Source organism: Phymastichus coffea, unplaced genomic scaffold, assembly GCF_024137745.1.
Source record: "Phymastichus coffea isolate CEN01 unplaced genomic scaffold, Cenicafe_Pcof_1.1 PCOF00059, whole genome shotgun sequence".
Lineage (NCBI taxonomy): Eukaryota > Metazoa > Arthropoda > Insecta > Hymenoptera > Eulophidae > Phymastichus > Phymastichus coffea.
Window position 1 is genome coordinate 189,725 of NW_026706870.1, and position 18,263 is coordinate 207,987.

Here is an 18,263-nt window from a genome sequence, read left to right on the forward strand (position 1 = left end):
GCCGGATACGTCGCTCAAAACTAAGTTATCCTCCTTTAACCTGTAATTTCAATTTCAATTTGATCAGAGCTTGCACTGCTTTCAAGTTCCGTGCTCTCGCTTTTGCGTTCTATCGTGATGTATATATGCTTGCATGTATATGTATACTTGCCGAGAGGAACAAAGATTCATCTATAACAATTTACATATAAATATACAAAAGATAAAAATATATATGTATACTTCATCACTGCCCTGTGCGTTAACTGTGTTCAGTGTGCCCACATATGCGTTTCTTCTCCCTTGTTTCGCAATTAAATCTCGAATAGAGTTTAACGTCTTATTAAAACTCTTATAAAAAAAATATTGCACACTCGTTTTTATTCCATTTTGCGCACGATTAACAGTACAGTTTCGACAAAAATGTCGTACGTAAAATTCCGTGAAAGTTGATTGATGTCCGAAACAATTCCTATTAGTTTCGCGAGGAACGCGTTTACCGTTCAAATATAAAAAAATAGTATAAATTTGAAAATATGAGTAGCTGTCAATAAGAAACCTCATTCACAAATAATTATGCAGGTTAACAGATATTTGTTCGGTCGGTAACATAACTTTGTCGTCGTTTAATTTAATGCGGTCGCAGTAGTAGTTTTATTTCCAAGACTAATAGAAACTTGAATATATATCAGGAAAAAAACTTTACAGGAGGATTATAACATTCGCATAGACAATTATACGTAACATATATCTGCGCCTCTTCTCTGAATAAGTGACACTGCACACGCGTCTAAATTTAAGCTACAGGCAAGAATATACCCCGTACATTTAATGAGTCGTCAGTGAATATAATGTGTGTACATGCTAGAACGAGAAACACAACCACATCGAGAGTTCGTTCGCCTCGCGATAACGACCAAAAAATAATAAAAACAGCAACAAGATCAGGAAAGCAGCAAACCCGTCGATGGACAGTTTTACCGACCAGGTAAAAACATTTTGCGCTCGTTCGAAAAAGAGAGGCATGCGGTCGCGTTTCCCGTCCCCCCACGGCGCATACCCGGACGCCAACGAGCGTCCGTCGAAATACATTTATCAATTCCTGTATCATCAGATCCTAATGAGCTCGCTGGTCAGTAAGATAAAAACGAGAGAAGGAGGATAAGAGAGAAAGGGAGGGGGGGGGGTGAGAGAGAGAGAGTTGAAAGATGGCCGATGCGTCACAGCTCGTTCACTAAACGACGACGAGAGAAAAGTAAAAATAAAAAAAAAAACGTAGTCGAGATGCATGGGTTTCGTGTGCATGTGTGTGTCTGTGTACGTGCGTGTCGGTGACGGTCCCGGGGCCAACAGAGCGAGAGAGAAAAGGCGCCATTCTTTCAACCCTTCTCGTGCCTCCAGCGCCGGCGCCTGGTGCTGGCCAGATCGAGCCTGAGGAGCGCGAGCACGCTCGCCCAGAGCTTCTGGCCTACGAGCCTTGGCGGGCGCTGGGGCGAGTTGGATGAGCTGGACGAGGGCGGCGAGTGAGTCGGCGTGGTATTGCTGCTGGCGAGCACGACGAGATGGTGGTGGCGTTGAAACTCGAGGCGCTGGAGCCTCAATAATTCCGGTGGTTCGGGCTCGCTGCGCCTGAGGCAGGGCCGCTGTTGAAACCTTGGCTGACGTGCTGATGATGCTGAGGTTGAGGGCTGCTGGTCGCACTGCTGGTCGCACTGCTGTTCAAGGCCAGTCTCTGCATCTGGCGTATGACCGTGGTCGCATGATAGGCTTGCTGCAACCATCAGACACAGGCCTGGTTGGTTTTGCGATCGGGTTCGTTTTCGTGAGTTGGTGGGTTTGCGGAGGCGGAGACAGAGAGTAGAGAGACAGTTCGTTTGCGAGAGAGCGACAAGCGATTCAGAGCGAGAGACAGAGAGAGAGAGAGAGAGAGACGAGTTGCCGGTGCATTGGATGGATTACACGTGCGAGCGCGGTCCCCACAGGCCGCGGCCCACACAATCACATGGAAAACACACAAGAGAAACACAAAACGTCGATCAGATCACGATGTGCTCTGCTCGTTATCTTTACTAACCTTCCACCTCGACTTGGCGAAGTTCTTTTTAAGTTGTTCCGATACCGTACCGTGGATGTTTTTGTTGCTCGCCGCGTTGCCGCTGATCCTGCAATGCATCAACAAACAACACCGGCCCACTTTAGCACATCTACAAATCTCGCGCTCTTTTCGAGCTTCGTTACCGCATGGGCGCTGAATCTTACGGGCATAGGTAACGACGCTGTGCTTCCGTTGTGCGCTTGGCAATGACGCGTGCGTGCCGAGCGCACTCGGCGCCCGCGCGCGGCTTAGCTCCGCTGTTCGAGGAGGGTCCGATGGGCGGGCTCGGATCGCGAGACCGATGGCGCGTAGGCGCGCCGCAATTACAATGGACGCGCGCGTGTGGCTCCGCCGAGAAACAGACGAGCTCGCATGTGTCCGGCTTTATCTCCACGGCAGACGCGCAGGAGGCACAATTGCGCGAGCAGTCGCGTCTCCGCGTGCATCGCTCGCGCTTACAAAAGCGGCCAGCTGCGACACCTTTCTCTTTGTTTCTATTCTCGTTCGCGCCCGCGCGAACGCCACCGTAGTCGCGCCTATCTTCGGCCACCGTTACTTCGCGTCGAATTAACCATATTTCGCTCGTTCTAGCTCAACTGCTTCTCCGTGGATCTCCGATGCGTTTCTTCCATCCTTTTCTGTTTCACGTGCGAGAATATCGAATTCTCGGCCGACCGAGCGTCGAAATTTCTCGTTACTCGGAGCTTTTTCTCTTCTTCTCTCGTTATTTTCCTTTTTTTTTTCGTATGTGACAAATATTTGCAGCTGCCAAATGGAAAGGGAAATGCAAAGAGAAATATTCCACGCCAGTCGGCAAGCAGCGCTGTTATTTTTCGACACGAAACATCAAAGGACCCGGTACGTGACCGTCGGTAAAATGTTCTTTTCAACTCACCAGGGATGTCCGAGCGCCTGTTTACACGTGTAGCGCTTCTCGACGTCGACGCACATGAGCCTGCTGATGAAGTCCTTGGCCGAGTCGCTGATGTCGTCCCAGTACGGAGAGTCGAATTCGTATTCACCTTCGAACAGAGATAAGGCGCGATGATCATCATGCGCGTCGTTGTGCGCTCTGATTTTTTTTTTTTTCTTTTTTTTTTCTCAAAACGGATCGGAGAGTCAACGAACTACACGGAGACAGATCGCATCGCGTCAATTTGAATGTGAATTGCCAGTCGCGCGTCGAGAGAAGCTCTCAACCTTACCTTTGAGTATCTGAGCGAACAGATTGGCATCGTTCTCGTCGTAGAACGGAGGATAGCCGCAGAGCAAAATGTAGGATATGACGCCTATACTCCAGACGTCCACCGCTTTGCCGTAGGGCTTCTGGGCCAGCACCTCGGGAGCTGTAGATCACACAAGCACACGAGCGTTTTTCATCCTCTGATTCCAGTGCGTCTACGGGTCCAACGGCGGGCCGTACGCGCATACCGTACCGAGCCGCGATTGACGCCGACCGCGCCACCAAAGAGGCAACTCCATCCGCGAACCCGACGGCCCGGGTGTGCGAGCGCTCGGGCAATCCCGCGGTAGCGATCCCATACTCACCTCCGCTCGAGTCGCGTCTCGGCGCCAGTGCTTCCGCGGCACCGGCCCCGGCGAACCCTGCCCTGTCCGGAGTGCCTTCGCGCGGAGCTGCGCCACCAGATCCGCGGCCCCGCCTCGCGAGCGGCGCTCGACTGCGCCGAACCAACTCGACGAGCGCCGGCGCGCTCCGATCCGCGCTGGCGCATCGACTCCTCGCACGCCGTCCCCTCGTTCCCGAGTGAATCGCGCGCGAGTACTCCGAGGTGGCGTCCGGTGATAATGTAGGTCCGCTCACCGACATATCCAGGCGTGCCGCAGGCAGTGGCCATGATACCCGAGTCCTCCATCTTGGACAGGCCAAAGTCGCTGATCATGATCTTGCTGTCCTCGTCGGGGCTGTAGTAGAGCAAGTTCTCCGGCTTGAGGTCGCGGTGCACGACGCCCTGCTCGTGCATGTAGTCCACGGCCTCGAGCACCTGGCGTATCAGACTCGAGGCGTCGCGCTCTGTATACGAGCCCTTCGCGACGATGCGGTCGAACAGCTCGCCACCTGTCACCCTGCGCGCAGAACACGTTCGACGTTTCAATCCTCTTTGTTAGCCACCTCGCGTTCTCCCTTTTCCACTCGCGCTGTCCAGAAAAAAAACAAAAAAAAAAAAAAATCGATCGAATCGCGCGGATGCGTCGTGCTTTCGTTATACCTGGGCAGTGTCACTTGTTTTTTTCTTTCTTTCCTCTTTACGTGCGATTTTCACAAGCTAGCGAACAAGCGGACTTGCGACTCTTCGCCGTTTTCCGAAAGACAAGACGCAAGAGAAACCAGTTCGCCCCCCCTCCTCCCCATAAAGGAAGAATCGCGGACGAATCAGCAGACGAGATCTGCCCCAAGACGAATAGCACTGTATTACCCGCGCGACGTTACGGCGATGACTATCGTAATCGGAATCATCTCGCGGCGAATATCAGCGCGGAGCCAGTTTCCTATCTCGCGCGAACTGGATTTCTTGTGACGAGCGGGTCGTACAACGCTACGGTGCGAACGTTGAAACTTTCTTCGCCGCGCCGTACGTAAAGCGAGTAATGTATAAATAAGGCTCGCGCGCTCAGCTGACGAAGACGAGCGCGAGCGACCGGGACACTCGTCGGTAAGTTAATTTAATGGACGAGATTTTTTTCCGCCGGCCTCTTTGACGATGAAAAGCAATCGCTTGCGCGCGCCTTAGACTAAATTTTCCGCAGAGTGCAAACTAAAAGCAATTACTCGATGGGCAAATCCCATTAAAATAAAAGAAAAAAAAAAAGAAAAAAGAATATACGGAAGAGTGCGAAAGAAAGCAATAACGTTTGAACGTTGCGCGATTGCGATTGAGGGGGCAGTTAACAGTTTTCCCACGGGAAATGAAAAGCGTTATACACTTACAGCTCCATGACCAGGTAGACCTTGTGCTTGTCCTCGAAAGTCTCGAGTAGCTGCACGATGTTCGGGTGCGTCAGCCTAGAAGAAAGAATACACTTTTTTTAAATTTCCTTCTCGCCTCTTACTGTTCGACCCGTGACCTTCCGAAAACGGTTTTTATTGCTCCATTCTTTTCTTTGTTTTTTTCTTTTTTCGCTCTTTCGCTTTGATTGCGAAAGGGTTGCTTACGAGAGGCTACCAACCTTGAAGCGTGTATTAACTTGGAGATCGTCGGATTAAAAAAAATCAATGGGTTAAAGTGCTTTTGAGAGAGTGCATATTTGATCATGCATTACTTACTTTCGTTCGTTTAGTCGGTTCACCAGTATTTACATCGATCAATTTTCTTTAGATGTTTATTAAGGAGAGCGCTTATCTCTTGTGATTAAGACTCCCACGGCACCCAATTAATATTTCGATGAAGCCTTGCGCGAACGACCGAACAGATCGCATTACCCCGACCAAGTGTGCAAAATTTAGCGAGACGATGCGATTAATGATCTTGCGCCGGAGTTCATTAAGTTCGCGTGTCCGACGCGAAATCAAGCGCGAAAAACGAAGGATGGAAGAAAAAAACTGCTCCCCGTCGGCTCTCGCAACGCGCAGTCGGGAGCTAATTAATTAACAGTCGCGATTACCGCGGGGCTAATTAAGAAACCCAGCCCCACCTCACCTCTGGAATTGATGCGAAAGTCGGTCCGGGCGTCCCAAGGCGAGCGCGAGCGGGTCGGCTGTGGCTCTCCTCGCGGCGAGAAAATGCAAATTGACCGGGCGTCGGGAAAATCGATTCAAGGCCGCCCGCGGATTGAGATTTCCGAGCGCGTCGCGCGATACCACAGCCGCAAGGTCCCGTGGCGGCGCCGATTTTTCCGGTCGCCCGAATTTTCCCGAGGCGATCGAAAGTCGCGCGGCTCGCGCGCCCTGCCCCCTACCCGGTCGCGTGTACACGCGTGTGTGTACAGTCAAGGATGCACGCGCGACACTACAGTGCCCAGAGATTATCTACGCGCGCGCCCTCCAAGTTGGCCGGCCGTCATTTCGTTGTTTTTGTCCGCAGGGCTTCCTTTCTATGTTTTTTTTTGTTCTTATCTCGATCGGAGAGAAAGAAAAAAAAAAGACCCGCAGGGCTGTTTGTCCGATTATACATACTGATTATATTCGTGTTTTCTCTCTCTCTCTCTCTCTTTCTTCCTCAAGGGGGAAGTCTCCGTACAATCGACAAGGACGCGGGAACGATACTTTTGGGTGAGAAAAGTTTGTTGTATTTGTTTTCCTCTCTCCTCGAGGGATGTTGCGAAAGCACGCAAAAGTCCGCGCTCGACGTATCGCCTCGCGTGGCAATGGAACGGAAAACTTATTTTCTATTTCTGCATCCGTATACAGCGGCGTCGCGCACGTGTCCGAAGGCCGGCTTTACACACAGGCCGTCGAGCCTCGTTGAGCTTGCAAGCACATTCGCGCTCGCCGTCGTATAGCGTACATTCATGCGAGCGCGTGCACCGGCGGCGAAGGGAACGCGACATAAAGTTAATGGATAGCCTCAAGCCGAAATAAAGCCGAATCATGCACAGCAGCCAGTCCACCAATAAAACGCCGAGCAGCCTTCTTTTTTTCATCTTCGCGGGCACAGACACGGCTACGGGATACGGAAACGGAGGGAAAGAGAGCACGCAAGCGCCGATGCAACTGTAGAAGATCGATAAGGGATACGACGACTCGTACACATATACATACATACATACATACATACGTATATACATACGTATACACACAGACATACGCGTGTACGCGTGTCGGTGTGCGAGCGTGGAGATAGGAAAGGCGGACCTATAAAAATCGAGCGATAAGGAATGATGAGACGAGCAAAGTCCCTTTTTATTCTCGCGCGCGCGCGAGCGTGTGTGTGTGTGTGTGTGCGTGCAAGCGCAAGTAAATGGCAGGGCGGAAGGGGGGAGGGGGAGTGGAAATGAAAAATACAGAGCGTTTATTGACTGCTACGCGACGTGTCGAAATTTCTTTCTTCCCTATGGCCTCCTGCCGCCATTTGCGCGCGGTTATGAGGAACTCCTTTCCGTTCTCTCTTTCTCCCTCTTAAATTTTAATATGTACGCGTGGGCGCCCTCTTCCACCTGAGGCGAATAGTCCGCGAGTCCTCGGAGATACCGAGAGAGCGAGAGCGAGAGAGAGAGAGCCTCGAGTCCGTTTCTCTCCTCGATTGAGATTCGCTTTTTCAAATTCCCATCGTGCCTTTGCGAAGCCTACTCTGGCTCTTGTTTCGGACGGGAGCTGAGGGATGGACCCGACTAGAAATTTTCCTCGCACGGGGCGAGGGCTTCTCCTCCGTTAACGGCGCGCGCGCGAATGGGTGCCGCTGATGAATTGAGCTGTCCGACGCTGTTCATTTCGTGCCTCGCGGAATGACGGCCCAGACGGGGATTCGGCGCGAGAGCCTCGCTCGTGGGCTGTGCGCTCGCCAGAGATGTACGATACGCACCGAAGAAGTGGATTTGCGAGATGATGGATTTACCACGTCTCTTGCTCTCTTAAAAGTTTTATGTCTCGCTACCCCCCCCCCCCTCCTAAAAAACAAAAAAAAATTAAACAACTTTCCTTGCAAAAAGACAAATACGAGGCCGAATTCCTCGGTAGTCAAAGTATCTCGAGGACGAATCAATAACGAGTTCCGAGAGCAGAGGAGTGAAAAGAAAGTGGAAATGTTTCGCTCTCGACGCAGTGTATCTTCGGAAGTAGACGAGCATCGATTTCTCGTTTATAACGCATTAGCATAACGAGTTGGCTTACGTGAGCACACTGGATTTCGGGATTAAGCAGTTCCTCCCTTCCCTTTTTATTCGTCGTCTTTTCATCGGCGGCGGCGCGGCCTAACGTCGCGCAGTCACGTAATACTCGTTTTCGCAATTTCCGAAGTCGTCTGATTGCCGCTCCACTTGACAACCCCGATGCGCTCTTCCTCGTAATCCAGCCCGAGAGAGAGGAAGACGATGAGAAAAAGGAAGGATTTTTGTTTTTTTTTTTTTGGTTTTTAAGGCCTCGCGTGCGCGCTGCAGACGCGACGTTGGGCTTCGAGCCCGGCACGTCCGCGCGCTGCTGAATTGAAGTATGATGGAGTGACTCTTTACACGCCAGACTAATACTCGATGGACTGCTCAAGATGTTGATTTCTCTTGGAAGCAAATCGCGTCCGGTTATCAATCATCGCTCGTACACGTTGCGATTTAAGCGTCGTCAAGGCGGCACTTTTCAAGCCGCGATGGTTCCCCGGCACGCGCGCCCGCAGGCCGCCGAACGAGCCGACGTCGGATCGGTGGCGGACGAGAGTATGCGCTTTTACGACGGAAAGGTCTCGCGAGGACCGCCGAACGAGAGGCGACGGCTGCCGCGCTTGCGACTTGACGTCGGCAATCGCGTCGTCTCATCGATCGACGGCTATAGATGCAAGAAAGCTCGGCCGTGGGCACGGCGATGTACACCCGGTGGCGTGCGGCAGCCCTATCGATCGCCGCTACGTCGACGCCGGCGGCCGAAACACTAAAGAAGAGACAGACAGAATCGGCGGATCACGCGCCGGTGAATGCAGCGAAGGGGCGCGTTCGGACGACGCTTCGAGCCGATCGCATCGCGCGGCCGCACGCGACTCCACCGGAGAGACAAAGAAGAGCGCGAGCTCGATTGAAATTCGTACGGCGAGCTCGACAGTACAGATTCAAGGGAGCAGGCTTGGAGACGCGTATAGCGAGATTATAAAGCGATAGATTACGCACGATGAAGCCTGACGAGGGGGACGAAATTTCATAGCGAGCCGTACGGATTATAAGCGCATCTCCCCGAGTAAGTAACGCACAGCAAACGAGTGTCCACTACTTCGGAGAGAGAGAGAGAGAGAGAGAGACAGGATCACTTAAACAAAACGCCTCTCGGGGCGTTAGAGTATATACGTGTAGATATATATATGTGTGTGTGAGATAGAGAGAGAAAGAAAAGTCGTGACTCAGAGTACAACACACATACGCGCGCACATATACAAACACGTGTGAAAGAGATGTGTTAGTAATGGTGTGAGATAGAGTGTGCCGGTGAAAGAGCGAGCGAGAGAGAGAGAGAGAAACAGAGGAAGAATTAGAGAGAGAGAGAGAGAGAGAGAGAGAGAGAGTTAGTGCGCTGTTGAGCGAGGAAGGGCCCACTTACCATTCCTTTTCCTCATTACTATCGTCGCACTTGAGCGTGCCGTCGCCGCCGTATGAGTTCACGCATCGACTGAACCTATGGATCATCATCATCATCATCATCACAATTAACTTTTCGTTCGGCTTTTTTTTTTTTTTAATTTTTTAAGAGTGTTCGTCTTCGGCTGTTGCTCCAAAATAAATAAAACAATACTCTGCTTTATACTCTTAGTCTGTGCTGTTGCTATTGTACTTGTTGTTGGATACGGGGATCAAGGTTCTGTTGTTTGACATTCAATCTGTCGCGCGAATCATTTCACCGGGATTCACTAACTCGCTACTATCTATTTGCAAATCAATGAAGGAGGGGGCGTGCGATCGACCAAGTGTTCACCGCACGTTTTCCTTTGCTTTAAATACCTGAATGTTTAATCCACGAATAACGTGGTCATTAGGTCTGGGGTCAATAGCACTAAAAATATAGAAAGAAACATCAACAAACCACTGTCAACAATCACGTTTAAGAGAGTAAAAGAAACATCGAAAGAAAAGAAAATTCATTTCTTCGCACGTCAAATACTTGTTTTGAACGAGGACTCGTACACGAGAAAAAGACACCAAGACATCGATAATTACACTTGATCATCGACAATCATCGCTGCCACACTTCCTCACAGTTAAATTAGCACATGTTAGTATTATATTTAAAAAAAAAATATTGATAAAAAACATGAAACAGCCAAACAAAATTAATGCATATTGAGTAACACCTACAGAGCTCACGGATCATTAAAAAAAGAAGAAAAGAATTGATAAGATTAATGCTCAAACACAGTTGCAAATATCATACTCACAGCAAGGCTTTTCATTATGTACACAATTGTATTATATGTCACTGAGTAAAAAAAAACTCGTATTCTCAGAGTATTGTATTGTATATGTATATGTATATGTATATGTAAATGTATAACAGCATGACACTCAATGAGATTATTTGAAAAAAGAAAAAAAAAAACGCGGTTCATAAGCTGTAGCACATAATCATATATATGTACACTAAAAGTAAAAGCCGTAAAAAACTAACGAGTATCAATTCGTTTAATAAATATAGCAGAGCCATAACAAAGCGCATAATAGTCGTACGGTTGATTCGCGTGATAATCTAATGCGAATTCTTGTGTGTGTGTGTGTGTGTATACACACACACACACACACAAGGGTTAGATACGCATTAGTATATACTGATATATATTGATCTGCACTCACCTCCTCAGCACTTTGATCTCGTTCTCAAGAGAATCCTCCTTGCCCTTGAGGGCTTTCTTGTCGATGATCTTAACTGCGTACATCATGCCAGGTCTGTCTTTGCTTTCTGCTAGCCTCACTTCCGAGAAAGCGCCCCTGCAATCATACGAGAGCGTCCGTGAGACGCTGCCAGCGGGATGTAGGTCAACCGCGAGCACCGATGCATTTCAGCGCGTTTTGCACTGCTCCCACTCGGGACCGCGAGCAAAGGAGGTGACTCGGACGCGTGCCTTTTCGGGGGGGTTTAATTCAATTGCCAAATCCCCGAAAAAGAAAAAGTTCTCTCTACGTGCTTTGAAAAAATTATTACGGATTTCCCGACACCTCGCACATTCGAATGTATATTGCTCTTTCATACTCCTCTCTCTCTTTGTCTTTTGAGAATTCCTTTCGAGTGTGCCTTTATTGCCTTTTTATCGCACACGAACGAACTTACGTACACACGCGTTCGAACGAAAAAGGGTCAAGGGCGGCTTTTGGAGAGGGGGGGGGGGGGAGATAGAGAGAGAGAGAGAGAGAGAGAGATTTAAAAAAATTTGTAGTCGAAGGACGGGTGGATTCGAACGCCTGTTTAGAGTTCTTTTTATCGAAGATTCATAGTATCTTTGTTATTGCTCAGTTTTTTTTCTCTTTTTTACAATAGCTCTTTTCTATACATCGGGCATATCCTATAAATCCTATCGTTTGAGCAAAAGGCGACGCGGACTGGTACATAGAAACTTTTATTGGAATTGATAAACCAATGTTTCCCCACAATAGATAAATACGAAAGAAGAAAGTTTGGTTGGCGCATAGACATTGGGTGAAGTCATTCGTGTGCGCGGGGAGGATCACATTGATAGTTTTTTTTTTATACCCGGCGAGTCACGGATATTCGCTGGCTATCGAGCAAATTAATTGTAGGGAGGGATAAATTCGACGAGATCTCAGCTTCGTGCGTGCGACATCAGCTTATTCGCGCGAGAGCACGTGTAAGTGAATTATTTCGGCGCCTCGGCTGGAAATTCCTCGTCGACGTCACCAGCGTGCCTCCTATCGCCAATCGAGGTACGAGGAACAACCAAAACGGCCGAGCTTGAAAAATTGTTTATTGGAAGACCGACCAGCCGTTTTATCGCGCGCGCGCCGCGATAATGAAGCCTATAAATACGCGAAAACGAAGCGCACGTGGCGGTTCGCTTACGCCCGCGTAAAATTCTCGCGACTTTCTCGTCCTAGTTTCCGCAGCGACGACGACAATGAAACGAAAATTCCTCCTTTTACGCGGAATGCGATTCCCTGGGCGAGCGATCTTCTCTCGAAAATAGCCGGCAAGCGGAGCCACGAAAGAAAGGAAGAAGTCGGACCGGCGAAATAAACCTGCCGCTCGCGAGCGAAATGCGCGCAGCACGAGCTGGAACGCTCTTATGAAAAAAGTGCTGGTTCGTAGGAGCGGGCGCGCGCGCGCGACTGCAGCTGACGTCGATGTCGAGTTTACGTACATGATTGATGGACGTATAGCGGCGGCGTTGGCGGCGGCGAACGGCTGGTAGTGAGTTACTTTGAAATGAAAACATTTGTAATTAGTTCGGCCCGGCGAAGACTCGCAGCTCGTCCGCGGCCTGACGCTCGAGAATACTAATATTAAAACATCAATGTGGCTTAATTGAGAGACGAGGATGGCACGGATTATGCCTCGAATTATCGATTTGTCGTTCGAAACACTTTTCCACCTTTGGCAAGCCACCTGCTCGAATATTCATGAGCTTGGCGTGCGGATATCAAGATGGACTCTGTTTTATTTTAACTATCGGAATATTCTCATGAATTTTGAGCAACTTTAAAAGTCCTTTGCGAGAATGGGCGCACTAATACGTCGAGAATACGCGCAAAAAGCTAAGGCTGGCTGTGATGCATTAGCATTCGAGCAGGCTTCCCGGCGTTACGGCCTCATGAATATTACACGCGGAGTATTAACAATGGGCCGGGACGAGTCGCCCGAGCCCATCGCGACTGGAGCGCGCGCGAAAAACGCCGGGCAAATAATTGAGCGGCCGATCAAAGCCCCGCGGGCGTATCCCGCGCCCGAAGCGTCCGATCAAACGATTGATTAGCTCGCGAGCGAGAGAGTCGGCTGGGAAAAGTGGCCGCGCCGCCGCCTCGAATTGGATCGCGACACGATCGAGCCGGCCGACCTCTCGGACGCATCAAAAATACAACGGGCACTTGCGCCGCCGTCGCCAGCGCCGTTCCGCGCACTTTCACCGGCGCGAGTATGCAAACGCTACGGCAAATTACGCAAGGCGGCCCACACGGAAAAGCTCGCGCATTCCGAGGGACACCCGTTGCCCTCGCCAATCGCGCGAGGATGGCTTCGCTGATCGGAGATGAGTCGCTGTCCGAGCGACATTCGATTGTTGCCGAAACGATTTTTTTTTTTTTTTTTTTCAATAAAACTCGCAATAAACGGCATTTCAATATTCACGGCATCGACTCACCAGTTTATTAAAGACCTTCGATACTGCCACTCTCTAACCTGGTCTGGGCGACAGCATTCTTTCCGTTTCTATATGTAATAACACATGACAGAAATTTTAATGAAACCTCACGCACTGATAACGACTTTTTCTCTCTGTCTTCGTAAGTTTTCTGCGTCATTCCAATGTTAATTGAATTTTGGAAAAAAATATTAGCCTCTTGCGTTGGATTGGTGTTGAAATCGAGCGAAACGTGCAATTGAAAAAAAGGCACTCCTGATAAATTTATTCGTGTAATATCGTCAACCATATCGTTTGTAAAATACAAAACATCGAAGCTCGTAGGTCAAGGAATCCCGATATTCGCGCATATATTTTTTACCATTTTCCAACAGATTCGCAATATCGATACGAAGATATTGTGTTTACAAAATCATATTGGAGAAGACGATTTTGCAAACACAATATCAACAAGATGATTACAGCGCGGAGAAAAAAAAACACTGCTAGGATGCATAATAGAGGAACGGTATACTCATCGTCGACTTCCTAGGCTCAATTATTTCACTCTAGCGCAATTACTAGAAGATAATTCTTCGCGAGACGATGTAAATATTTTCCTCGACCTGTCTCCTTTTTTCGCACGTATTCCAACATTGCCGCCGCTTCTTTTTCCTTTTGAACGCCGCAAGAGATATCTGGCTGCGTGTGTCAGCTAAAGTTATTCATGCGATACGAGATGCGATGGTTTATATTGTCACACACGACACTACACACAGGCAGTATTATGCTCGATATTATTACGTTTATAAATATCATCATTTGAGTAAGTTTCGAAAACGAAAAGGTTCCTTTCCTTTTGATAAGTGCAAGTTTCTCCATTGTAATAATTGCATCCCATTAAGCTTTGCACTCGACGTTCAATTCTTCATCAACAAGTATATTCAAAGACGAAAGTACGCATCTAAATAACATATTAAAATCAATAACGACGTCTTGATGAAGTTACCAAAATAGCCTCGTGTATGTGCACTAAAGGAGAGCTACTTTTCCTTGTCAATCTTCTTAAATACAAGAGCATCCAAGACACATTTTGTTCTCACATTGAGACGCGTGAAAGTGCCTATGTTATCAACGTTCACTTTTTTCGTGTGCGAATCAATAGTATGCATGTCGCGCGCGCGCGCGTGTGTGTATTGAATAATATTTTATAACCTCTCGTTATGTCACTTTCACTCTCTCTTTTTCTCTATCCCACACACGCCAGCATGTTGCAAGCTCACGACTTTATTTCTTCCATTCTGTGACATAATAACGAGCGAGCGAGATGATGATTTTGAAAAGATCAAGGGTTGAGCGATAGAGTGAGATGCATTGGATGCATCAAGCGCGTTCGAGATAAAGTCGAAGATGAGAAATAGAACAGCACTGGTTCTCTCCATATGTTGAGAGAGAGAGAGAGAGAGAAAGAAAAAAGCACGTTTGATAGATTCCAAACTCCATCTAAGAGCGTATGCTATAGGCGATCATTCGACGCACTGGGATACTTCAATAACTTGGTGCAGCGAAAAGGACGGGGAAGATGAAGAAATCGACCAGTCGAGAGACACTCATTTCCATTTCAAAGACACTTTCTTCGCGCACGATCGATGAGCGATAATACAGCGTCCGATGGATTGCCGTAAGGGAAAAATTGTTACATGGTACTCACGTGCCAAGCTGTTCCTTGAGGACATATTTGTCCTCGATAGAGGCAAATCTGTCGTCCTTTTTGGGCCGTTTAGCCGGGTCGCGCCTGAACAGAGGCATTTCCTTTTTGTTGGTCACGGGATCGTTCTCTTCGTGCTCTTTTCCTTCTTCTCGCGCTCGATTATTCGATTCGGTCGCGCGCGGAACGAAAAAAAAAATAATAAACGACGAGGACGTAGCTACGCGCGCACACTTGGGCAACGACTGAAAGGCTCTTCGTACTTCGTGCCTCGGCCTCGGCAGCTACTGCTGCGCGGACGGCCGAGCGGAGCGCGACCGCGGCGACATCTCCTGGACTATCCAGGCTATCGCTCGTCTTCTAACCACTGCTCCGGCAGCTTCGTGCCCTTTTTTTCGCAGATACGTATAGAGGATGGCGTGGTGTATTGATTTGCGATGCACTCGAGAGGGGAATATCTCGCGACGAGCCGCGAGCGGCCTTTTGTGCGCAGTCCAGTGGCAAAAAGCGCCGATATCCGACGTCCTAATTGGCAATCGACGCGGCGGTCGTTGAACATTAAATTTTAATTAATTGCGAGCGTCCGACGACGACATTAAGAGTTTCGCCGATTAGGAACTAAACTAATGCGATTTGAACATCAATTTGTTCTCTCTGCGAGCGAACTCAATTTACTTGCCATTAATCACGACCACACGCATCGCTTTGTACGATGAACATCGCTATACGCGAGTTCCATTTCGAAGCTCTCGCTCAAGCGAAGAAGAAGCTAAATCATCGCACGCCTACTTGCGCGTAAAAACTGGCCGAGTTGGACAGGCTGCGAGACCGCATTCGTAAATCAACGCCCGAGAACTGGAGCCCCCCGTTGGCTGTCTTTCGAAAAATGACCCGCCGCGGTCACAAGTCCGCACGCGGCCGACGGACGAGTCGGCTTTTTTCTTTGTTTTTTTTTTTTCTTTCTCTTTCCACGTGCGCGGCTTGATCGATTAATTAACGCCGCGATCGGCTAATTAAGGAGCGCAGAGAAACACGCGCGCTAATTGCACCAGCGAGTTGCTCGGATTCTTTTCTTTCGCTCGCTGCCTCTTTTGCCGCGGCTCGAATGCCTAGCCGACGATGGGTCGACACTTGGCGCTGCACAGATTCGACGATCGCGCGCTCGCAATCGGCGGCTGGCGCCGTTCGTCCGGATTTTCCGCGCGCTGAAATTTCAACTTCGGCAAAATAAGGCGAAGGATCGCGAAAGCTCCCGAAAGGTAAAAGAAGAAGCGAATTCTCGCGAGCGACACCCGGACGACGCCAAGCTCCGAACAGCAAGCAAAGCGGGAAAATTGAAGAAGTCCGTCGCCGTCGGTGCACGCGCGATGCGCTCGTATCTCGCGCGAAACGCCGTTCCCTGAATAATTGGACAATGAGCGTCTGGGCGCGCAAAAAGGGAGAGGAAGGAAGCACACGCTCGACGGCAAATAATTCGCGAACGAGCGTTGCCGCAGAAGAGTCCGCGATTTCACGCCCGGAGCGGCAACAACGATAAATTTGCTCTCCGCGCGCTGGCAACAAAAAAATGCAGTCACGACCGCTTCGCGCTGTTGATGTGTATCGTATAGCTTCCAATTGCCAGATGCTCAGCATTTGTAGTCGTTGGCTTCGCTCGGCGATCTGTAGATGACAGCAGTGTGACGAGTGCAAAAACTCATCTAGCAGGTTTTGTCCTTTTTATCTTTTTCGCTTGACCGATATTTCTCAGAGCTTGGCTACGTAATTGGCATATGTGTATGTAGCGATGCGCTTCGATACGGACATTTTTTTTTAATCCGATGATTTTTTTGCAGGCGTCTTTGAGTGAACACCGGGAAAAACCGTGGTACTCGACTTTACTATATCACACAGTTACGTGGAATACACTTTAACTTCCAAGGTAAAAAGGCGAATTTACGAAATTATGGTAAACGATTCTGTATTATTCTGAAGTACTAGAAAAGTATAGTTACATCAACTACTTACAAGTTATTAAAATATAGTAAAATCACCAAACATTTCATTATCCTAACCGCATTTTTATTGCTTTTTACGCCTATAGATTTGTCTATGAAGGATAGCTGGAAAATTAATTGAACTTACATTTTTTTATAGTAACTGTTACTGTAAGGAAAATCCGAAAAAAAAGAAGTAAATAACCAAAAATTCATATTATTATATTTTAAAATCAAGTAAGCGTAATAACAATTATATATGTGCTATGACTGCCTTGTTAATTATTTATAAACTAGTACAATAAATTGATGAGAAATTAATTAAATTTTAAGTGCTTCAAAAGATGCCCGGTAAGTCGGACACCCTCCAAGAAAAGATATTAGATGAAAATAAATAATCTTTTTGTCATTTTTAGAGCAAGATAGACTAAAAATTAACAAATAAGATGTAAGTGAAAAATTATTTAAACAAAGAAATTAATATTTATTGGTAAATTAATTTGCAAAATTATTAAAAAATATAAATAAATGGAATAAATAAAAAGTTTATGCAAAAAAGGAATAAAACATTTTTACTTCACAAAACAATAAATAAATTAATTAACAAATTATTGTTAAAACAATAGTTTTTCTGATATTGGAAACCATATTGATTATTCAATGCTGGAACACAAATTATATTTCAAAATTACTTATGAAACTACTGAAAATTGAAGAAAAGTAATTATTTAAAAAAATTTCGATATTAGTGGTGTTCGTCTTGCCCGGTACAGGCAAAAAAACTTTTAACGTTATAAATGAAGTAAAAAAGAAGATAATCACAATTCGAGTCATCGGATGTGTTAAATATAAGTAAACACTTATAACCTTATAGTATTTTTTAAATGTTTAAACTATTAGGCTGAATACAAAATACCTTTGATACTTACCAAAAATCGTAAGCCTGGCGGCAAAAATGAACAATGTTGTTTAGACTCGACGTTATCACCGTGAGCACAACGGACGTATTGAAATTCCTATCACAATGATACAAAGAATATACCTGTACAATGCCATAATATTCGCTACAACTGATATATTTTTGATTGCATGGCAAAATAAATTTGAGTAATCTAGGAGAGAAATTCATTACGTAGTTTAGCGCAAATGACTCGCAAACTCATTTCAAAGTAGAAAATAATTTGGTATATGACAGTTCATAATAATTTACTACACAAGTCCGACCGAACTCGTCCGCGTCTACTTGACGCACGTACGTGACCCAACGAGCGCGCCACACTCGCAGCAATTAGCTAAAATCAATCGGGGTTTCTCGATGTCTCGTGCACCCGCTAAATTGAACGCACCGCGACAATGACCCCCCCAGTGTTTGCTCGCGATGCGTCAGTGTTCAATTTCAAGCCACAGCGACGTTGTACTTCGACGACGCGTCATTCAGCTTTTTTTTTTCGAAAAAAATGCACAGGAATGGATACGGTCTTTCGAAATTGTCCGTCGAGCAATAGTTTAGACAATTACGGTCGTCAGTCTTGTGTTCAAAGCAAATAACCATTTCCATATGCTTCCTCTGTGTCTAC

The 18,263-nt window shown here is 47.5% G+C and overlaps 1 protein-coding gene across 2 annotated transcripts; it reads right to left on the reverse strand.

The window, feature by feature from the left end:
- Positions 1–1,429: 1,429 nt before the first annotated feature.
- Positions 1,430–14,941, reverse strand: LOC131666509 (calcium/calmodulin-dependent protein kinase type 1-like). Of its 2 annotated transcripts, XM_058939239.1 has the most exons (9): positions 14,714–14,941; positions 10,508–10,642; positions 9,264–9,338; positions 5,022–5,096; positions 3,897–4,159; positions 3,280–3,420; positions 2,970–3,096; positions 2,054–2,141; positions 1,430–1,750 (listed from the first exon to the last, which is right to left on the reverse strand). In XM_058939239.1, exons 1-9 carry the CDS (start codon positions 14,809–14,811, stop codon positions 1,577–1,579), a joined length of 1,176 nt encoding a protein of 391 aa, XP_058795222.1. In that variant the 5' UTR covers positions 14,812–14,941; the 3' UTR covers positions 1,430–1,576. The 2 variants fall into 2 exon arrangements, with proteins under 2 accessions (XP_058795222.1, XP_058795223.1); XM_058939240.1 differs by lacking the exon at positions 9,264–9,338.
- Between the last annotated feature and the right edge of the window lie 3,322 nt (positions 14,942–18,263).